Source organism: Rhinolophus hipposideros (genome assembly GCF_964194185.1).
Source record: "Rhinolophus hipposideros genome assembly, chromosome: 25".
NCBI classification, from domain to species: domain Eukaryota; kingdom Metazoa; phylum Chordata; class Mammalia; order Chiroptera; family Rhinolophidae; genus Rhinolophus; species Rhinolophus hipposideros.
This window is the reverse complement of record NC_138071.1, coordinates 14,068,588-14,088,821: the sequence shown is the minus strand read 5'-3', so window position 1 is coordinate 14,088,821 and position 20,234 is coordinate 14,068,588. Positions and strand designations below refer to the sequence as shown.

The 20,234-nt window shown below is 40.1% G+C and overlaps 1 protein-coding gene across 5 annotated transcripts in view; it reads right to left on the bottom strand.

The window, feature by feature from the left end:
- NRF1 (nuclear respiratory factor 1) overlaps positions 1–20,234 on the bottom strand; it is a 115,060-nt gene that overhangs the window by 29,422 nt on the left and 65,404 nt on the right. For 2 of the 5 annotated variants that reach the window (XM_081038320.1, XM_081038321.1), the window contains 4 exons: positions 13,142–13,300; positions 12,109–12,306; positions 11,398–11,499; positions 5,490–5,647 (listed from right to left, as the gene is read on the bottom strand). In XM_081038320.1, the coding sequence (XP_080894446.1) occupies positions 5,490–5,647; positions 11,398–11,499; positions 12,109–12,306; positions 13,142–13,300 (617 nt within the window). Of the gene's footprint in view, positions 1–2,053; positions 5,648–11,397; positions 11,500–12,108; positions 12,307–13,141; positions 13,301–20,234 lie in introns of those variants that run through there. The other 3 variants (XM_081038324.1, XM_081038322.1, XM_081038323.1) reach the window with 3 other exon arrangements.

Below are 20,234 nucleotides of genomic sequence, written 5' to 3'. Positions count from 1 at the left end.
TAAGACTGAAAGCACAACTTGAAGCTGAACGGCACCCTCCACAACTAAGATTGAAAGGACAACAACTTGACTTGGAAAAAAGTCCTGGAAGTACACACTGTTCCCCAATAAAGTCCTGTTCCCCTTCCCCAATAAAATCTTTAAAAAAAATTAAAAATATCATACAGAGATAACAGTTATTCCCTTCTTGTCTTAAACACAACTTGAAACAGATAATAATCCGGATTATGCTGCACAGTTTTACAGACCACCTTTTTCACCTAACGTTTCCACCATGTAAATAGTCTTTGACATTTACTCAAAATAATACATTAAATGCAAAAGTGCTGACTTTCTCCTTTGTATAGTCATTTAGCTATGGCAACTTTTAATTTGTAGGCTTTCTTTGACTTAGCTCTAGGTCATGATGATGTATTTCAAATTTATTTCCTGCATTACAAATTTGGGGATGTAACTGAAGCTGAGCAAAAAGCTGAATAGAGTCACAGATTTTTCACGCAGCCCATGAAAAAATTAAGATAATCCTCTATGTTGAAACACACTTCTTGGTGATCTGATACCCACAACCAATCATTCCATAATATCTATAGCATGAATTTAGAGCCAAAGGGGACTCTTGACCTGGAATTACTACTAAGGCGATTCTTTACCTTTTACACGGTAGATAATAATTTCAAAGTGCTTCATAAGTATCTATCAGAGATAATAAAATGAAGTATTATTTAGTGTCTAGATTCTTCTTCTTTGTTTTTTTTTCAGTGCCTAGATTCTTAACTTTCAATATTTTTCTAAGAAACTTGTGTCAATAATATTACCAGCCAACTTTACAGGTTGATTAATAATAAAATATTTAACACTCTGACCTGAGACTTCATGAAAAGTATATTCTTTGGAAAAAGCTGCAGCTGTGTGGTATTTGAAGCAGGAAGCAGTATATGAGAATTGTTTATATGGAAATAGGATCCATGTTTACAGGTTACCTCAGCAGTTGCTCATTCCACTCTTTTTTAAAAAAAAATCACAATTCACAATAATCTTATTTCTATGATCATCAAAAGGTGATGTCCTCGCCCTCTTGTACACCATGGACACGTGCCTACAAGTGTGGAATTTCACAGGTGATGACGGAGAGGGCAGTTACCCAAGCCCTGACATGAAAGTGTAACTGTACCCAATCGCACCCATTTTATTATGTCTGAAGAGCTAAATACTGTGGGTGCCAAAAAAAAAGGAACATTTTAAGAGATGGTATCTATGTATTACTTTTTGAAGTTAAATTGAATTACGGTAACAATGTGTAGTGTGACGTTCGCTCAAAAGATGGCGTTCATCAAATGAATGCCAGCGTCATTCATGGTATTACAATTTTAATACAAGTTTTTCCTTTTTCTTCCAGTTTTTTCCTTTCTTAAAATGCGTATACATTTTGGAACCCTCTGTACTTAAAGCCATTTTCTTTAATACCTTCCTAAAATATGTTAAGGAAGAAGAAAGGCTGTGAACCAGCAACAACCTAAAGCAATCCGGAACGCCAGGGATGAGGTGCGAGGAGGATGACAGGTCCACAGGTCAGTGAGGTTAGTCATTTCGTCCCGTCAAGGGCAAAGCAGCAGTGGGCAGATCTTTTGGTGACTCCTGTGGTAGGCAGGCATATTTCCAAATCGATTCTAACCACTTACACTAGACTTCATAGGAAATGACCAAACTATACTGCTAGAAAAAGATCACCTTTACTTAAAAGGTGAATAGGGATTAAAATGTTTTTAACCTACTACTTCTCAATTTCTTGACAAAAGTCATTCCCCAACCAGTCATAAATGAGAACTTTCCATCAACGTTTTATCTGCAAGTGTCCAAACTTATTTACAAGAAGCAGCAGCAGTTTCAGTCCCTACCCTGCATTTCCAGAGAGGATTTCTGATATAGGCTGTCCATCCCATTTACTGGACAAATAAATACCAGTCCATATATTAAAGCCACATTTTATTTTAATAATATCTCTAATTTTAAGTGAAGTCTTTTCATTTTATTTTTAAAAAGTAATTTTTTCTTTAAAAATACAGTTCACTTCTTTTTTTAAGAAAAGTCTTCACAGCAAGAGAATAGCAACTCTAAATTCCTTGAGAAGAGGAATCAACTTAAGCATTTGTTTCCTCCTAGCACTGAGTCACGGTCCTATACACAGTAGACACCCAGTAAAAACTGTCTTGGTGTCAACAATACAGTGTAAATTCCTACTAGGACAACTGTCATTTAGTCTACAAATATTTACCATGTATCTCCATATGTAAGGACTATTGACTGCAGACAGACTTGTTTAAGAGGGACTATAAGTCTAGGGCAGCTTCCACAACAAACTGAAACTTGAAATTAATCTTTGTGCTGTAACAACCAAATGATTTCACTTCCTTTCCTCTCTGGTTGTTTAGGCAGAATAGCTCTACTTTTTTTTTTTTTTGTTGGAGCTGCGATGCTCTGTTCTTCCTTTGTTCACTTTGAATCTCTCCCCATCTCCTTCCTAAAAGTGCTGATTTATTGTGTATTTGGAAAATAATTAAAATGCACGAGTTTCCAGATATTTCAATGACAATTTCCCCTGATCCCTTTGGGTTATTATAATGCCAGGGTGGGCTAGAGGGCCTTCAGCCCAGGGCCCTTGTTCTGACTTGCTATACAAAACTCTTAACAGCATGGTTGAAAAACAGGTCTGTCCTGCATGCGTCCTGATCCCTTTTCCCCTCTAACAGATGAAGGAGCCCCTTTGTGGCCTTCTTCCCCACCTGCCATTCCATGCTGCTTGCCTCTTCTCACTCTGTGCCCACATCTGTTTACAGTGCAGCACAGGGCAGGGATTAGAGAACCATGCCTGTCCCATCTGCACCTGAAACAGACAGGCTAGAAGGGAGCAGCTCTACGGAATCACTTTGTTACCATAGGAACAAAGACCAGACTTCTTAGTTAGTTTTCACAGAGATGACTTCCGGAAACAAACCCTGTGGAGGCTGGCAGTGTGTCTCATCCCACAGAGAAGCAAACACCAAGGACTTGTGTCTTAGGTCCAGTCCTCCTGTCATTACACAATGGGTTGCTTCTCCTGGAATCAGAAAGCCCCTGATGTTCTCCTAAGAGCCTGCTACAGGCAGGGGTTTGCTGCCAGGCTTGGTTTCTTCACCCCCAGCAGAGGCTGCAACACACCATCCCCCAGTCCTCCTCGGAGCGCTGAACCATCTGATTGCAAACAGATTTCAACATCTCTCTACTCCTCCGTGCCACAGTGAACCACGCTCTCTTTCCTTTGGAGTAAACACTGGAGCCACCTCAGCTGCACCGACTGTTAATAAGTCCTCAGGGGAAACCATTACCCTCCTCGCCTTTAGAAATAAGCCCTGGTCCTTCACTAAAGGGAGCCAGAAAGTGCCTCATATTTTCCACAATGTACAGAGTTCCCAGGATGCTCACACTTCACTGGAATATCCGAGGTACTGGCTCAATTAAAACAAGTTTTGCCGGTCTTTACTGGTGGCCAGTTAGGCCCCATGCTGTAGTGAGGAGTTATCAGCAAAAGAGGGAGGTTGTCACTCTGGCCATGGCTCTCAGGACACTGATCTGTGCGTCCTCTCACAAAGGAAAGAATGGGACTGGGCCAAAGCGTGAAGAGTCAAGGAAGACTTCTGTGTGACTGAGAAGCAACATGGTTCAATGGGCTAAGAAAAAGGTTTTAATTCCAGGTCACTCAGGGACTCAATGGGTAACTCTGGGAGGATGTGCGCGCGCGCATTTCAGTTTTCTATACCTAATCAACCACCTAGTTCTGGCCATGGACCTTCAAAACCTGTCACTTTATCTCCATTCTTACTACTTTAGTTTCCAAGCATTTAACACATCACACCTGGATTGGCTTTCTAACTGCCTTCTAGTTTCTAATCTCTTCTCACTATAAGCAATCGTGAATAGACACATCTTAAAATATAAATAACTATGATTCTTGAAGTGCTAACTATAGGCTGGACACTTTGTGGAGAGTTTTACATATATTATCATCTCATTGAATCTTACTGATTCCATGTGATGAAAATTATCCTTATTATAACTATGAGGAGACCAAAGCTCAGGGGTTAAATTTCTCAAGATCAAATGGCTAGTAAATGGCAGAGCTGGGATTCAAACGAGGGGACCTCGGAACCCTCTTCTCAGCCACCATACCAACAGCCTCATGGAAATCATTTGTACATAAGCCTATCAAGGCTTTCTAGTCTCCATCACAACCCACCTAAACTTTACCTGATTTTTATATTTTGGAGGAGGTGCTCCCCCTCTTCTCAATTTCTACAATGTTCACAGTCTACACTACACAATTCAACAGTGAATTGCACATTCTGAGTAATATTGTGTGCCAAGTGTTTTCTTTCAACCAACAGCATGGTTTCATTGAGGACAGACAACATTCCATTTCAGAACACTCTATTTACAACCTTCCCGGGTAGGGTGCTGGCACACCACAGGAGTCCCGTGACTAACAGCGGCTGCGCACAGCGGTATCAGTGGCCTCACCGTCTGTCAGGAGCTGATCTGCCTGTCTCACACGCACTGACTCCTCCAGTTCTCACAACAGCCTCCAGCATAGGTACTATTATTACCCGCCCCCTCCGACAGCAGAAGAAAGACTGGGCCCTGAGTTCAAGTCAATGACCCAAGCTCAAACAGCCAGTAAGGGACAAAGCTGGGATTCAAACCCAGGCAGTCTGGCTTCAAGACCCACACTCGTAACTATTAGTTAAAATGCCGGGTTCTTTGAAAATAAAATTGTGTCATCAATGAAGAAGGAGGAGGATATGGGGGTGATCTTTTCTGTCAACATCCAATAGAAGGAACAAAGCAGGGAACAAGACAATTTAGTTTTGGAAACTACCCGTTACTGGAGTATCTCGTGCTGCAGCACCTTTCCTAAACATACCTGAAGAAAAAAATGTCGGTTGTTTTTCCCAATAACCCAAAGCATATTTTATTTCAGTCATTGATAAACAAAGGAAACACATTTCCTGACAAGTCAGTAAAATCAGCTCTCGACCAGCCAAACATGGATAAATACCCCTACCCAAACGCAGTTTCTTTTGGAGAATAAAAGGAAAATCAATCCTGAAGCTTCTTATTTGTTATTAAGTCTTCTAGTCCCTTTAAAAAAAAAAACACCAAAGTACTCAAACCTTGTTGCTTTTGGTCTATTAACAGGTACAAAATGGGACAAAGCCAAAGGGACCCATGTCCCTTGACCAGCAGGCGTGAGCTGGAGGTCAGAAAAGTTAGCCTGGTTGTTGGGGGTGGCATGGGGTGGGTGGGTGAAGGCTGATTATAAATAAGCCAACTGACAAAATCCTACAGGCTGAGTATTAAGCTGCCAACTGTGACAAACTGAGGTATAGCATTTCTCCACAACCCACGTATGGGGACAGACTCGCCATCGTCAGTTGTGCCCCCACCCTGGCCTCCACCTGTTGAGTGCCATGGTGACTGTAGCGCCCTGCTGCATCTCCTGAGAAGCTGCCACAGCAGCCTCTGCCAACGATGCCACTGCCTGGGTGGCCTCTGACGCTTGCGTCGTCTGGATGGTCATCTCACCTCCTTGTAACGTGGCCCAATTTTGTTCCACCTGAGGCAGAAAGGACAAGGGAGTAAAGAATCAAAGTCACAAAAGGATTACAATTTTTAAGTCATTTTTCTAATAAATAGCTGTGTGCTCAGCCAAATACATAACACACTTTTAAATTCATATGACCTACAATGTACAGAACAAGGTTTTTTAGTATGCCATCTTTTGTGTGAAAATGGGGACGGGGTGAGAATATATATTTGAACTTGCTTATATTTGCATAAAGAAATTCTGGAAGGAGAGAAACCACTGAAAATATTTTCCTCAGTTTGTATGTTGGGGTGTGGGTGTGAGGAATAGCTTAAATAGGAGACAGAAAGCAATATTTTCCACCATATACTTTTAAATAATTTTTGAAATATCTGAGTTTCATCAATGTTACCCATTCAAAATTTTAATTTAGACCATAAACGTAATTCTAAAAAAATTCAAACTGTACCAAAGGAAATATAATGCCAGTACTCCAGACCTTTTGTCCAAAGGCCACTCCTGTTACCGATTTCTTACCGTATCTTTGCAGGGATATTCTATGTGCAAGCATATTCACACACATACTCCTCCTTCCCCCTTTCATACCCTCCTTTTGAAAAATAAAAAGAGCAGTATATTCTACATATGCTCTTGTACCTTGCTTTTTTCACAATACATCTCTGAAATGATTCTATTTTGGAACGTATAAAACTGCTTCATTCATTCATGATTCATAATATGGCTTCACAGCATTATATTATATAATAATATAGATATACCATGATTTATTTAACCAGTCATCTTTTAATGGGCATTTAGGTAGTTTCCGTCTTTTGCTATTATAAATAGTACTGGGATGAATATCCTCAGATACTACTCTGCATATTTTATGTGAGTCTATTTATAAATTCCTAGAGGTAGAACTGCGTACCAAAGTCATTTTGTATTTTTATTTTTGATGGAAACTGACAAATTCAGCAACAATTTTTTTTTTTAATATAGCAAAAACTGCTTTCTTTTTAGTGGAGAGGAATTATGAAACAAAATAACAAAACAACACACTACCTCGTGACAGAGTAGATTAGAATTCAGCTTTGCTAGATCTAGCACAAGGTTTCTCAAACTTGCACTATTAACATTTGGACCAGACAATTCTTTATTGTGGGGAGCTGTCCTGGGTATTGGAGGATGTTTCGCATCTTCTCGGACTTTACCTGCTCGATGTTAATATCTCCTTTCCCAATCATGACAATCAAAAACATCTCCAGACAGTGCCAAATGTCCTCTCTGAGAGGTGTGTGTGGGGGTACCGCTGGTTGAGAACCACTGATTTTAGTACAATGCTTTGCATTTAGAGATTTCTCGGTTCTGTATACCTGAATCTAACTACTTCAGTTCACTTTGCTCAATAATCACTCAGTGATTACTTATTGTCCCTCAAAAACAAAAAGTAGCAAGGCAGGGAATGCAATTTCTATTCTGAAATATGGCAGGTGACAAACCAATCAGCTCAGGAGGAATGTTTGTATGGACTTGGGTGGACAGGACGGTAGCTGTGCTAATTGGAATTCTTGCGGTTCCTGCAAACGGTCACATCACTGGGGTCCAGGGGTGGTTAACCTGCGCCCGCATGTTACTGTGTTTCAAAGCAAGTGCACAAGCTCTAGGAGAGGTAGAGATTTAAAATGCCTCCTGCTTTGGTTCTATTACCACAGAGAGTATGACACTGCTTCTCAGAATGTCCATCAAAAGCCTTCCAGAGAATGAGACATTCCTGTGAGATGGGCTCTCAGAGGCAATGGATTATGCCAGGAAGCCTTCAGAGTCCGTCACTAAGAGGCAGAGATATCCTATTTCCTTCCCTTGGAGCCGCAAAGTTGCCCACTCAGGAACTCACAAAACTCTTATTTCCCAAGGTATTATCTCTTTGATCTCATTACTCCAATGAGCATCACTGCAAACTTGAGATGGTAAGTTACATTGCCAATTCGGAGATGCTCAATGATTCCACTCAAAACACTGGTGGAAGCTGGCAAGCCCTGCCCCCTTTTGCTTTTAAATAATCTTCCTCGTTCCAGAACTGCCTCGTATTTTTGCCCATCCCACTGCTGAGTTTGGCCTAGCGCAGCACTCCCACGTACTTATACTCCAATGGCAGCAACTTAATATATACACATTTGGTCACAACTATATTTGTAGCAAAAATGGTATTAAAATGTTGCCATATCCAGTATACTTTAAGGAAGTTAAATTGTAGGCATGAAGGATTAATGGGTGGCGGTAAATCATGGAGAGAAGTAGGAAAAGAAGCAGACAAAGCGATTTATTTCTATTCAGAATAATGGCAGATGATAAATAAATCAGCTCGGGTGTTAACACTTCTTTGGAATTCCTATTCTTGAGTCTCAGGGCTTTAGTTGTGTTTGCTTGAACTCTTGTTGCTCTCCCTTTTCATCTGTTGGGCGCCACTGTTTGGTTATCTATGCCTGGATGTCACCATGTCCCAGAGAAAGGGCCACAAGCCCTAGGAGGGAAAGACATTCAGAGGACGTACAGTTAGCTCCTGTGTTTTTCTGAGAGAGAGCCACTACAGTGAGGCCCTTCAAACTGTGGCGTCTCTTACCCCCATCTAGCTTTAGTGAACTGTGCGCGGCGCGGTTCCCAGTGAGATGCCCTGCAGGTATGCTCCCTGTGATAGGAACGCAACTCCCATCCCTCCAGCCTTGGCTTCCTGTCCACCCTTCTCGTCTTCAGTGAGACTGAAGGAGCTGAGATAACGCCTCTCCCCCACAGTGCCAGGTTCAGGGCCTCCATGAGGGCTCGAGGGCTCGCTAGATCCTTATCTCACTGCCATTGCTCTGTGATGTGTTTTTCTCTATCACCTTCCATCTTGCCTCTTAATAGTAAGAGTGGTTTTTATTTTCCTGGGTCTGTAGTATCTGTAGTGCCTGGCCCAGGGCTGTCAAAGCATTTGCTGAATGGATGGATGAAGAACATACTCTTTTATTCATTTGTTCTTCAGTCTACCCACATTTTAGGTAAATTGACAATTCATTTTAAAAAACCCACCTAAAATAAGTTTGCTACTTCAAAAGTATTACATGTGTTGATGGTTTAGTTTAAAATTCATGTCTCTAATATGTTTGTACTTCGGGTTTTTTCTTCTTCTAATTACATGTGTTGAAGGTTCAGTTTAAAATTCATGTCTTTAATATGTTTGGGTTTATTTTTCTTCTTTTAATAGAATCATATAACATTATTATCAGATACCATGCTATTTCAAATTCTGACTTTTCTGACACATCGCAATTAATATCACCAATACCAACTGGACGTCTTTTCACACAACAGAATCAATTCTCAAATTCATTTGTATTTGCAAATATGCCATCAAAATTGAAGTTGTATAAATATTTTGAATCAACACACAGTCTATTTCATATTATTTTAAAATTCTTTCCTTGTTCATTTCTAAATGTCTAGAAATGTACCTTGTTCTGTGTTCCTAGTTTTAAGCTGCCTACGGTTAGAGATTTTTCTTTTGTTTCTTTGTAACTACTTAGATTTTGGGGTATTCTCAGCACACAAATAGCATTCAATCAGATTTGGAAAACCATATATTACGAGAAGAGACAGGCCCCCAAATAGTCCTTTCATTTGGACTGAATGTAACCAAACATAACTAACCAGACATTGAAGGCAGTGTGGCCTAATGGTAAGAGTTCTCAATGGCAAGGCTGGGATGACAAAGTGACCTTTAGACTTCTAAAAGTATAGCTGTTCTTTATTTCTGTAAAGTACTTCTGGTTCCTTGGGAGAGAAAACGCTAAAAACAAAGCAGTAGGATATTTTACTGAATCACGGGATGTAATGTTTCACTGGCTTGATGTGGTCTTATCTGTCCCAAGTCAGTGAAATATTCTGACTAATTAAGTTCTTATGGCTCAAAAGTAAGATGTTTAACAACGACGTCAACATCTAAACGAAATCAGAAGGCAAATAGAATCATACAGTAAAATGTAAATGTCTTGTCACATCCTGAGATAACCTACGCTTCTCTTCATTATCCTTTTTAGTTTCACCGGAAGTGTGGGAAGATTTAGAATTTTTTTTTATCTGACTGAATTTGGGTATTTACCGACAGGCCACTTATGTCATTCATCCACTCCAACAATAGATGACTTACAAATGATGTTAGCATGCAAGAAAAAGCCATAGATATGTGACTGAGACTGTTTTAGCCTTCATATTTTCCATGAACTTTTGAATACATTAATTACCTTTGAATATGTGAAATTGTTTAGTAAAAATGGATTTCAAAGAATTAGTCTCTAGAGAAGTGTTTAAAAACACAAAGTTACTGTCTGTAAATAGTACCAGGAAACATCCAGTAGGGAGACATGGTTGATAACTGACTAAATCAAAAGGAACAAATCTCATGAATGGACCCATCGCTCTTCTCCACCTTTTTCACACTTAAAGGAGTGTCCTTAGTGTTTGGGGAATGATGAATTTTTCCCTCAGCTAATCCATACTCTTGCATGATGTTTATAAATGTATAAAAGTAAATACCCTGTTGACCTGTACCTTTCTACGCTGAAAAACCAAATGCTAGCTTCTGTCCCAAACCTTCCAGACTCCCGAGCTGGAAACATTCTCTCCTGAAGGCGCAGGCCATTTTGCAGCATCACTTATAGCCTGGACCATGGTTCATTTATGTCACTATATCTCACCCCCACTAGACAGGAGCCCCTGGAGAGCAGTGTTCTCCAATCAACACACCAGTTGCAGTGTGGCAGGGGCTCAATAAATGTTGGCTGACTGAGGAGCCTGGCTGTGTTTCTCTTCAATCTCACTAGCCGTGAGACCTTTATCAGGTCTGTCCCTTTCTGGAGATGCAAATGAAAGTGACTTTGTGCTGTTCTGAATAGAAATGCTCTATAGTTTTGAACAAGGGGGAGATAATTCCAGCTTTATTTCTGATACTGCTCTTTGTTGGCTATTTTTCAAACTTCATGAGTACACATGCTTCAGGGGAGAAGCCCAGCGACTTACTGAACGAAACCCTTCCTGAGCTTCACTGATGGCTCAGGGCACAGAGCCCAGACAACGGTCTTCTAACTGCATTAGCCAGCACCACCACTTCCTCTGGGGCTCAGGGCAAGCCACCTAACCTCTGTGTGCTTTAGTTTGTTCATCTATAAAGTAGCCTATACTCCATAGGGGAGCTCTTAGTTACCAAGTGCTCGATAAAGGTTAGCTACCTTTAGGTTAATGTCCCATAAGTACCTCGATTTTTGTAGGGAAGGGTTTTCTTGTAAAGCATTTTCAAAGGCATGTTTAAAATGTAACAAATCATGCCTACTGATTTACAACGGTTATTTATCCCTTCAAAGAGTGCTTTAGTCAGCTCCAGTTTTAACGATCTAGTTTTTTTCATAAAGCCCAAAGATTAAATTCTTTGCGATTCACAGCCTAAAAGTGTTAAATGGATAATCCCTTTTTATTGTGTATTATACAAAATGCTATCTTGCAAACACAAAATCAGTAAGTTCCTGGTAGTTAGGGTTCCATCATAAAGATCCGTGTTGCAATATACACAGTATAAGATACTTTGCAAAACCGTCCTGCTCTGATGTTTTAAAAGGTTTAAACAAAACAATGCTAGATGTGTACAGATGTGTAGGCTGCTTCATCTCTTCACCCTCTGGACCCTCATTCCTCCCCTACTACACATAAGCATTCCAGGAAATGCGGACAGAATCCTCCCTCATTCTTACCTCTCCGTCGGCCACAGCAGAGTAATTCACTTGGGCAACAGTGACTGTGGTAGGCAACTCAGAAGCATCAGCCAATGTGGCCACTGTTGCCCCTGTACCAACCTAAAGAAAAATATGGAAAGTGAGACGTGTCAGTGGATGAATCCTTCTACTGCTCCTTTACTCAGAAGATCCATTTAATCCCCAGTTCAGCACAGATGATGATTAATATGCTTTGTAATGTGAAATGAGTGGCTAAAATTATATCTCAGACACTAACATGAGTTTCATAGTTTTACTTCAACCAAATAAATCAATACTAGAAGCCATCACATTTCACCACCAGGGTCCAGTGTCAGTCAACCAACTTTCTACTCTTACCTCAATCTGAATGGTAGAGGTTCCCCATCTACCAACAAACTGTGTTTTACCTCAGAAGAGGTAATTCAGAAGGAATATTTCCTGGCTACTGCCAGAGTGAAATGGTAAAAAAGAAGCCGTTTTTACAGTTCTGTTTTGGAAATGTCCAGAAAGTTTTCTATAGCTCTGTATTTAGCAAAATGCCAACAACTTAAAATATTATTACAAAGTCAAGTTTAGGTAGGAAGACCTTGGGGAACGATATGAAGTCCACACAAGAGTTTGCATACAGAAACCTTTCTCCCGCCTGACGTAAGGCGCCCACAGACCCACCTCGTAAACCTCAACCTGGTCACCATGAGTTTTCCTCACCTGGATAAGGGAGACGGTGCCGTCAGGGTTACTGAAGGTCTGGACCACGGTCTGGGATGGTACAAGATGGGCTATACTGTGCGTGGTTGTGGCCTGTGTTTGTGTTTGCTGATCTTCAAAAGCGTACAAAAGGTCCTCCCGCCCATGCTGTTTATAACAGTTTTTAACTATGGTCCGTAGTGCTTGGGTCCATGAAACCTGTCACCAAAAGACCAGAAAAGCACACGACATCACAAAAAATGTGGGTTATTCATTCCCACTATGGAATAAACGGCTGCTTATTTATCAAACCAGAGTACATAGTAAACTCTCTTAGGATTATTTCCCACACACCAATTCTGGCACAAAGAAACTCAGCACCAAGTACCAGACTTCCCACTGGTTTCCTTCCTTATCAAACTCTGGTTTAGCTTTTGGGTTTTATACTCTATTCTAACCTGATGCCAACTCTTAGACTTCTCACAAAGAAAGGTTACTCTTTTTCACATTAAGAATTTTCTATTAAGATTTTTATATTTTATTTTATATTAAGAATTTTATATTAAGATTCTCAGTAAATTTCCAAGCTAACTGAAAACAAGTATGCAGACAAAGTAAAGGGTGACAACTAGTGTAGTCTTTCTTCTTTTTTTATCAGCAGACCTGGCCAGCTTCGCATCTAATTCCATATTCATATTTTTCAACAGTGCTTCTTGCTAACAAGAAATTAGGACATTTCTATGTCTTCAAAGTGATTAATACTTCTACTTCAAGTTTCTTCGGTTTTCGCAAGCACCTCATAAAACCAAAAATGCTCCAAAAGGCAACCATGCAGAGTGAGAAGTGTAAATTCATGGACCCATTCGGAGTCTTTACAGTGACAGAGTGATGAATGGGGAAGGCTATAAGTCAGAAAATATCAAACCTCTTTTAGGGTCCAGGTGTGAATGTTACACAAACGTTTTTAGACTTTTAGCCTAAGTGGAAGGACAAAAATGGAGGTGGCTGATTCAGAATGAAAAGCAAGAGGCGACTCCGAGCGGAGGGCACTCACCCTCTGCTTCTGCTCTTCTGTGCGGACGTCACTCCGGACATTTGCCCATGGGATATCTTCAGGCCACCAGATGGGCTTGCAGCTTTCTTTGCCCCAGCCTGGTTTTCCCCGACCCGTGGAGTACTTGAGCATTTCTGGAATAAATGCCCGAAGCTGGGCCTGGAAGACAAGTATGGTCATCAGTGCCACGGCAGACACCTGGGATGTGTTTGCGTCTCCCACCAAATTCTAAGGCTATCACACAGAGAGCCTTCCTGGAGGACCCCGAAGAGCTCCAAAATGTGACTCAAGAGAACCCCCTGTTTTCCGTATGTTACTAGAGTTCCATGAGTGACCCAGAATTACACATATGTTCGTAAAGTAAACCTTAAGCTGTATTTCATAGACTTGTTCTTATAAGATCAAGAATACCTATCCCTAGCTTTGATTTCTGCCTCCTAAGACACTACTGGTGCCACAGCTTATGCCCCTTCTACAGCTTCCGCACACTTAAGGTATCAAACAAAGTCATCAGGTTTTCAACATTACTCTGGAGGTAGTAACCGGGGCAACTGGATAAGAGGTGAGGAGCAGGTAAATCATCAGAATCTGTAGATGACATGACCGTGTACCCGGAAAACCCTAGGGAATCAAGTGAAAAACGACTACAAAAAGTATGAGAATTCAGTAAGGTGGTTGGTCACAAAATAGCTGAAAATTACCAGGCTTTACTTACTAAAAGGGAAAAGAACCCTAAAACTCCTCTAGAAAGTTTCGAGTAAGCTAAGCCAATGTTTATGAGCCTGCCACAAAGATATAGTAAAGCACGTGTTTAAGGACTTAAACACATTATAGACTTCATTCAGGTTCATTTTACAAGTAGAAGCCAGACCAAACAGGTGCTGAACCACAGAGACAACTACATGCTTCATCTCTGGGCACAGTAACTACACTGCGTGAGTATACTGGGGGAAAGCAGGACCCACTTTGTGAATATTCTTAATGGCTGACAATGACTTTTGGCAAGAGGAGCAGTTTGTCAAGTTATAATCTTCATCCCCAGAACTACTGCTTTCCTTAGAACCTGGTCTGCAACACTCCAGAGACAAGCCGTATCCTCCAACTAAGGACACATCAATACTGTCTCTGCAGCTTACGACCAAAAGGGGAGAACAATTTCAGCAAAGAGTCAGACCCAAGGGCATGGGCGGTAGCTGTGACACAGAAAAGGAAAGAAGCAGAAATGGGAATACTAAAGTATTAATGAGAGATGAGTGCAGCAACACGTTTGTATCGAAGAGCCATTTAAATATCAGGTGTTCTTATTTAAATATTATTTTACCAGAAGATAATACAAATTATTATATAACAGGGAATCATGCACCCAAATCAGCAATGTTTACCTAATAAAGAAAGCTGTAGTTGACAGTATTTACATTGTTAATTCTTGTGCCGAGCCTGCCATTTTCACCTAAGTACTCCCGCTCCTAGACAGTCTCCTGCCTACAGGATATGATATAATACACTCCATATATATTTGGCTCTGCAGCATCAAGCAGCAGGCTAATAGAAATGTATCCATTTGCAAACCCAGGCTATCAGCTGGCTCATGAGGTCACTCCTTCAGTTATTTTAAGAAAGTGCATCTCAAAGTCATTTTTCCCTTTATCCTGGCTTCCTGGGAATGTCTTTTTCTAGCCTCAGATACACAGAGAAGGAATAGGCTTTAATCCTTACACACAATATTTACGTTTCTTCACATAAAAAACACACAATGGTTTTCTCAGATGCATAAGCAAAATAAACTGATACCGCAGACTTTTAGAAGCCGCCCCTCTCTATTAGTCACCATTAACAGTCTCCAAAGGAGAGTTCTTTATATCCATACCTAGTAGAGCCTGGAGATAATAAAACAAGAAGGCTAAATATCTCTAAATTAACAGAAGACTAAGTGTCCAGAAAGAACTCTCTGTTGCAAACACTTGGCTGACAGTCTGCTCAAAGCCTGTTTGGAGTCCCATCTATTCTCTAATTCTCATGATTTTTTCAGCTTCTGTCTCCCCACCCATTTGCACCAGCAGTTCCCCACGCTCCTCAGTATGGGTCCCCCTGGCACCTGGCTGACTCCTGGCTGTCACCTTTCTTCCTCAGTCTTACTTTGGCCCTAACCCGCCAGGATCTCCACTGGGTTTCAAGAACTTGTTGGTTACTTGATGTATGGGCACAGCTCCAGACTACTCACTTAAAACCTTCCACTCCACTTTTTTGAAAAGTTGTTTTTTTCAACATCTCTGTCTTTGCCAGTAGAACCCCATCTCCTTTCCCCAGATGCCCAAGCTCAAAACCTCAGTTGTACCTCTTTCTTTCAACACCATCGTGCCACTCATTGTAAGCTCAATTCTTTCTTCTTTGAAATGTCCATGACATCCATCCCTTCTTCTGCGTCCCACCTTCATCCCTTCCTAACCCAAGGCTAGTGTCTCCTAGTCGGCTTTCTTGTAGAACTTCAAGATCTCACCTCTCTTCCTTGCCCCACACATCCTTGACAGATTGGGTCCCTAACTGTTACATTGCTCCAAGGCTCAAAACCCTTCCAGCGGCCTTCCCCTAGTAACAACTAATCTAGATTCCTCTGTCCAGCGTTTGTGGCCCACCCCAATTTGGCCTCCCACTTCCTTCAGTTCCCACTAATTCCCACCAGGCAGCCCTGGTCCTCATTACGCAAGTCTCTACACTGTCTTACAGACTGCTGAGCTCATTACTGCTTCTACGCCTTTTGATTTGCTCCCCTTGCTGGAGAACTTCCTCATGCTACTATTCCAGCACCACTGTTCAGTCCTTAATGCCCAGCAAGTCCTATATACTTCATGAAATACATCTTGATTACTTTTTGAGTCAGCTTCCTGGATACGTCACTAAGAACACGAGCTCTAGACTCAAATGGTTGGCTCTGAACCTCAGCTCTCTCTGAATCGTAATTTTCTCAACTGTAAAAATAGTAATGATAATGGCAAATACGCAGGGTCAGCTGAGAAGATCAGAGATTGCCGGTAATTCAATGGCACTGAATTAATAGCACTTTTATTATTATTTTGGTCATCAGCCACCTTTTCAAATTCAAAGAAATAGCCAACTTTCTGAAAATGGTTTTCTAATATTAAACACATGGTGATATACATAAATACTTTTCTCCTTAGTTTTTCAAGATGGATATAGTGGGAAAAGGTAGAAGGATGCAAAAGAATAAGTTGATATGTATCTGTGTGCATACACATGAGAAAGAATGCTAGAATCAAGAAGGAACAAAATGACCATCTCAGCCAATGCACCTCCATGCATAGGTAGTTGAGGGGATTTCTTCTGCTGGATCTTTGAGCATTAAAAAAAGTGTATAAGCAGATTACTAATGGAACTCATCAGAAAATGGGACTCAAGCGTAACCATAATTAGAGGAAAGAGAGAACTAGGAAACCTCTCAAACATGTTTTATGTGGTACAAATCTCTGGATGGGAAATGTTTCAAATTCTTTGGAAGAACATAGAGAGGCAGGAGAAATAGAAGCAACACAACGGGAAAGTTACTTCCACAGGCAAAAGCCCCATTAAGTTAAAAAATGGAATCAGAATAAAACTAGGTGCTGAAGCATAAGTTCCAATTCAGAGCCAGATCTTAGCTTTTTAAAGTATTAATTATCAACTGTACAAAATTTACTCCTTTATTGAAACAAGAGGTAATAAAAAGTACCTTTTACAGTAAAAGTTCACTTTTCAAGTCTGTACACTTGGGGATGAGGGACATTTAAGTGCACAGAGATAATCTGACTTCACTGAAAAAAGGCAATTTTCCATCAGACCATCTTTACACTGCCCAAGTAAACAGTGCTAAGGCTGAAGGGACGGTTAAGAAGGGAAATGAGTTGTCCAGTAGAGCAAGAGTTAAGTGATTCCTTTCCAGAATTCAGGACTGTACTCTCATTACATTGGATTAATTACTGGTCCTGGAGAGTTTTGGAAACATAAGCTACTCAATGTGCTTGTTAAGGAAGGTTTGTCTTTAATCCGCAGGGGAGACAATCAACAGGATCAGCAAAGGTAAAACCTACCCTCTCAGGCTGTCCTCTAATTGGGCCACAACCAGCTCTCCCGGCCTCTCACTCAGTTCTGAGTTAGGGCTATAGATGGGCTTAAAGTACCCAGCCTGGTCAGCAGACCCACCCCAAACCAGCAAAGAGTAGAAAGTACCTCTCTGTTCAGGGTACATTCAGAAAAGAAAAAAAGATATCAAATTCATACCAGGGCAGCCAAAGGGAAAGATTATGTGGAAACCACAGAGGGTTTTAAAAGAAAAAAAATTTTAAACTCTAAAAAGTTTAATCTGGCCAAAATGAAAAAGTAATTTTTAGGCTCCAAGAAATTTTCCATTTATTAATTCTTTGCTGTCTAACAATGCATTATCCTTATACATTCCCAAATGCCCCTCTCCTTTCATTCCCTCTGCCTCTACATGTACCGAGTCTAGGGATTTTAAGGCTTCTGGCGTCCATTTCGGTTCAGTTACCAAGAAAAGGCCTTCCAAACCAAAATGTTGCCAACTCCACCTCTACTGAAGAGATCAAAGAATATATAATAAATTTAAAGAGAAGGCAGATGAAATCAAACCATGTTGAAAGATGATGTTTTCTTTAGCCTACAGGAAAACAGGAATGTGGCAGGGAAGGAAAACTGGAGAATTTTCAGACTGTGACTTCATTATTTTAATTCAAAACATGAACTTCCAGATTGACAGACCCAATTATATTCAAATAAATATTTAAAGGGCATTAGGAAACAAAAGCATAATGATATTTGCTCACTATTTGGAATTATCTATACCACTGACCTCTGTTCATAGAAGTAATGAAAGTGGCTTTCCTTATTAGAAACACCAGTCCTACATCCCCATTCTGTAGGAGTGCTACCTGTTTCCCGGAAACAAGACCTAGCCGGACAATCGTCCCTAATGCGTCTTTTGGAACAAAAATTAATATAAGACTCAGTATTGTGTTATATTATATTAACCCAGCCTTATATTATATAAGACCTGGTCTTATAGTAAAATAAGAGTGGGTATTGTATTATATTATATTATATCTGGCATATTATATTATATTATAGCCGGTCTTATTATATTAATTTTTCTCCAAAAGACACATTAGAGCTGATTATCCTAGGTCTTATTTTTGGGGAAACAAGGTAGCAAAAACACTGGCTTCTCAATCTCATTTTCCCATAAAACACCCATAACAACATGGGAAAAACAAATTTGGAAGGAAAGATAAGTTTAGAGAACTTGAGGGACAGCCAATGAAGATACTCATTTAGAGATCCTCTTTCAAGCCAACCGTTCTGCTTCTCTACCTCCATACCCCATCAACCTATCAAACTATCTTCCTCTCACTAATCAAAACGCTCTTAAAATTCTACCTTTTCTTTGAAGGGTTTCAGTTTGGTCAGTTTCTGCTAGCTTATCCCAGAAGTACTCTTGTACAAAAAAAATTTTTTTTCAGATTTTTTTAAATTTAATTTATTAGTTTCAGGTGTACAAGACAAGGTAATACTTAGACGTTCATCATTTATATCCGTCACACTGTGAACCCCCCTTCTTGTACAAAAATTTAAGTAAGATAAAGTCAAAGGCTTCTTTTCGACCCCCTCTCCCCTAATCTAGTCATCTGTCCAGAGGCATTAGTTTGATGACCACCCTTCTTTTGATGAACACCAAATTCAATGCATTCAGTGGCATTAAGCACATTCACATAACTACATGCTGGAAAGACACAGTTTTATGTGATGAAAGAAAACACAAATGTACTATATTGTACACATTTTACTACAACTCACTTTTCCCACTCAACGTTTTGCCATAGAGATCGTCTCATGGCAGTGTAACTAGAATAATCTCATTAAAAAAGTAGTTCCCTAGTACTGTGGTATAGATTTTTCCCATTTTATTTAACTATCCTGGTATTGAAAAACATTTAGGTTGTTTCTAGTCTTCTACGTGCTTCTTTGTGCACACGTGTCAGGATTTCTCTAGCAGAAAAGTGGAATTGCTGGTTCACAAGAGTATATGCATTTAACATTTTAATAGATACTGCCGAATTGTCCTCCAAAAAGATTTGGTCAACCCCACTCCCACCACAGATATTTTTTCACTCTCCCTCACATTTTTTTATTACCAAGCTTTCTTATTTTTTATATGGTTATTAATTATTTGTTCTTTTTTTGTGAACTGTTCAGAGACGTTGCTTATTTTTCTAATTATCTTTTTCTTATCAATTTGAAGGAAATATTAATCTGTCTGGATATTAATTCTTGGTCATATCATTTGCAGGTATTTTTCCCTAGCCTAGTCGTATCCTGAATATGGAATTAATTCTCTTCCTTTAGTATTCCCGAATATACCCTTATTCTTTTACTCTACTCAAAATAAGCTGTGTTCTATTTAAGAACACATCTAATGTTTTGTTACCTTTGTATTCACTTAATCTCATCCTGCCTGCCTAATATTTACAAAATGTGGATGGCATCATATACATAAACACCTTTTAATAATTTTAGATGGTAAGAAAAGCCTGCTTTGCATATAGATTCTGACATTAGTTTGTAACTGTTATCTACAACAGTGTTTCTCAAAGTTGGCTGCACACCGAAATCACTTGGGGAGATTAAACACTCAGATGCCTGGATCCCAACCCCAAAGATTCAGATTTAACTGGTCTGGAGTGTGGCCTAGGTACTAGGATTTTAAGTTCCGCACTTGGTTCAACTGTGCCACCACATTTGAGGACCACTGAACTAAAATACTTTTTATACAGCCCTTCTTTAAAAATTTTTTTTAATTGGGATGAAATATACATAACAGAAAATGTACCATTTTAACGTGAACAATTCAGTGGCATTAAGCACGTTCACAATGTTGTCCAACCATCACGACTCTCCATTTCCAGAACTTATTCGTCATCACCCCAAACAGTGCCCACTGAACAGTAACTCCCCCCCCCATTTCTACTTCCCCCAGCCCCTGGGAACTTCTATTCTCCTTTCTGTCTCTATTAATTTGTCCATTCCAGGT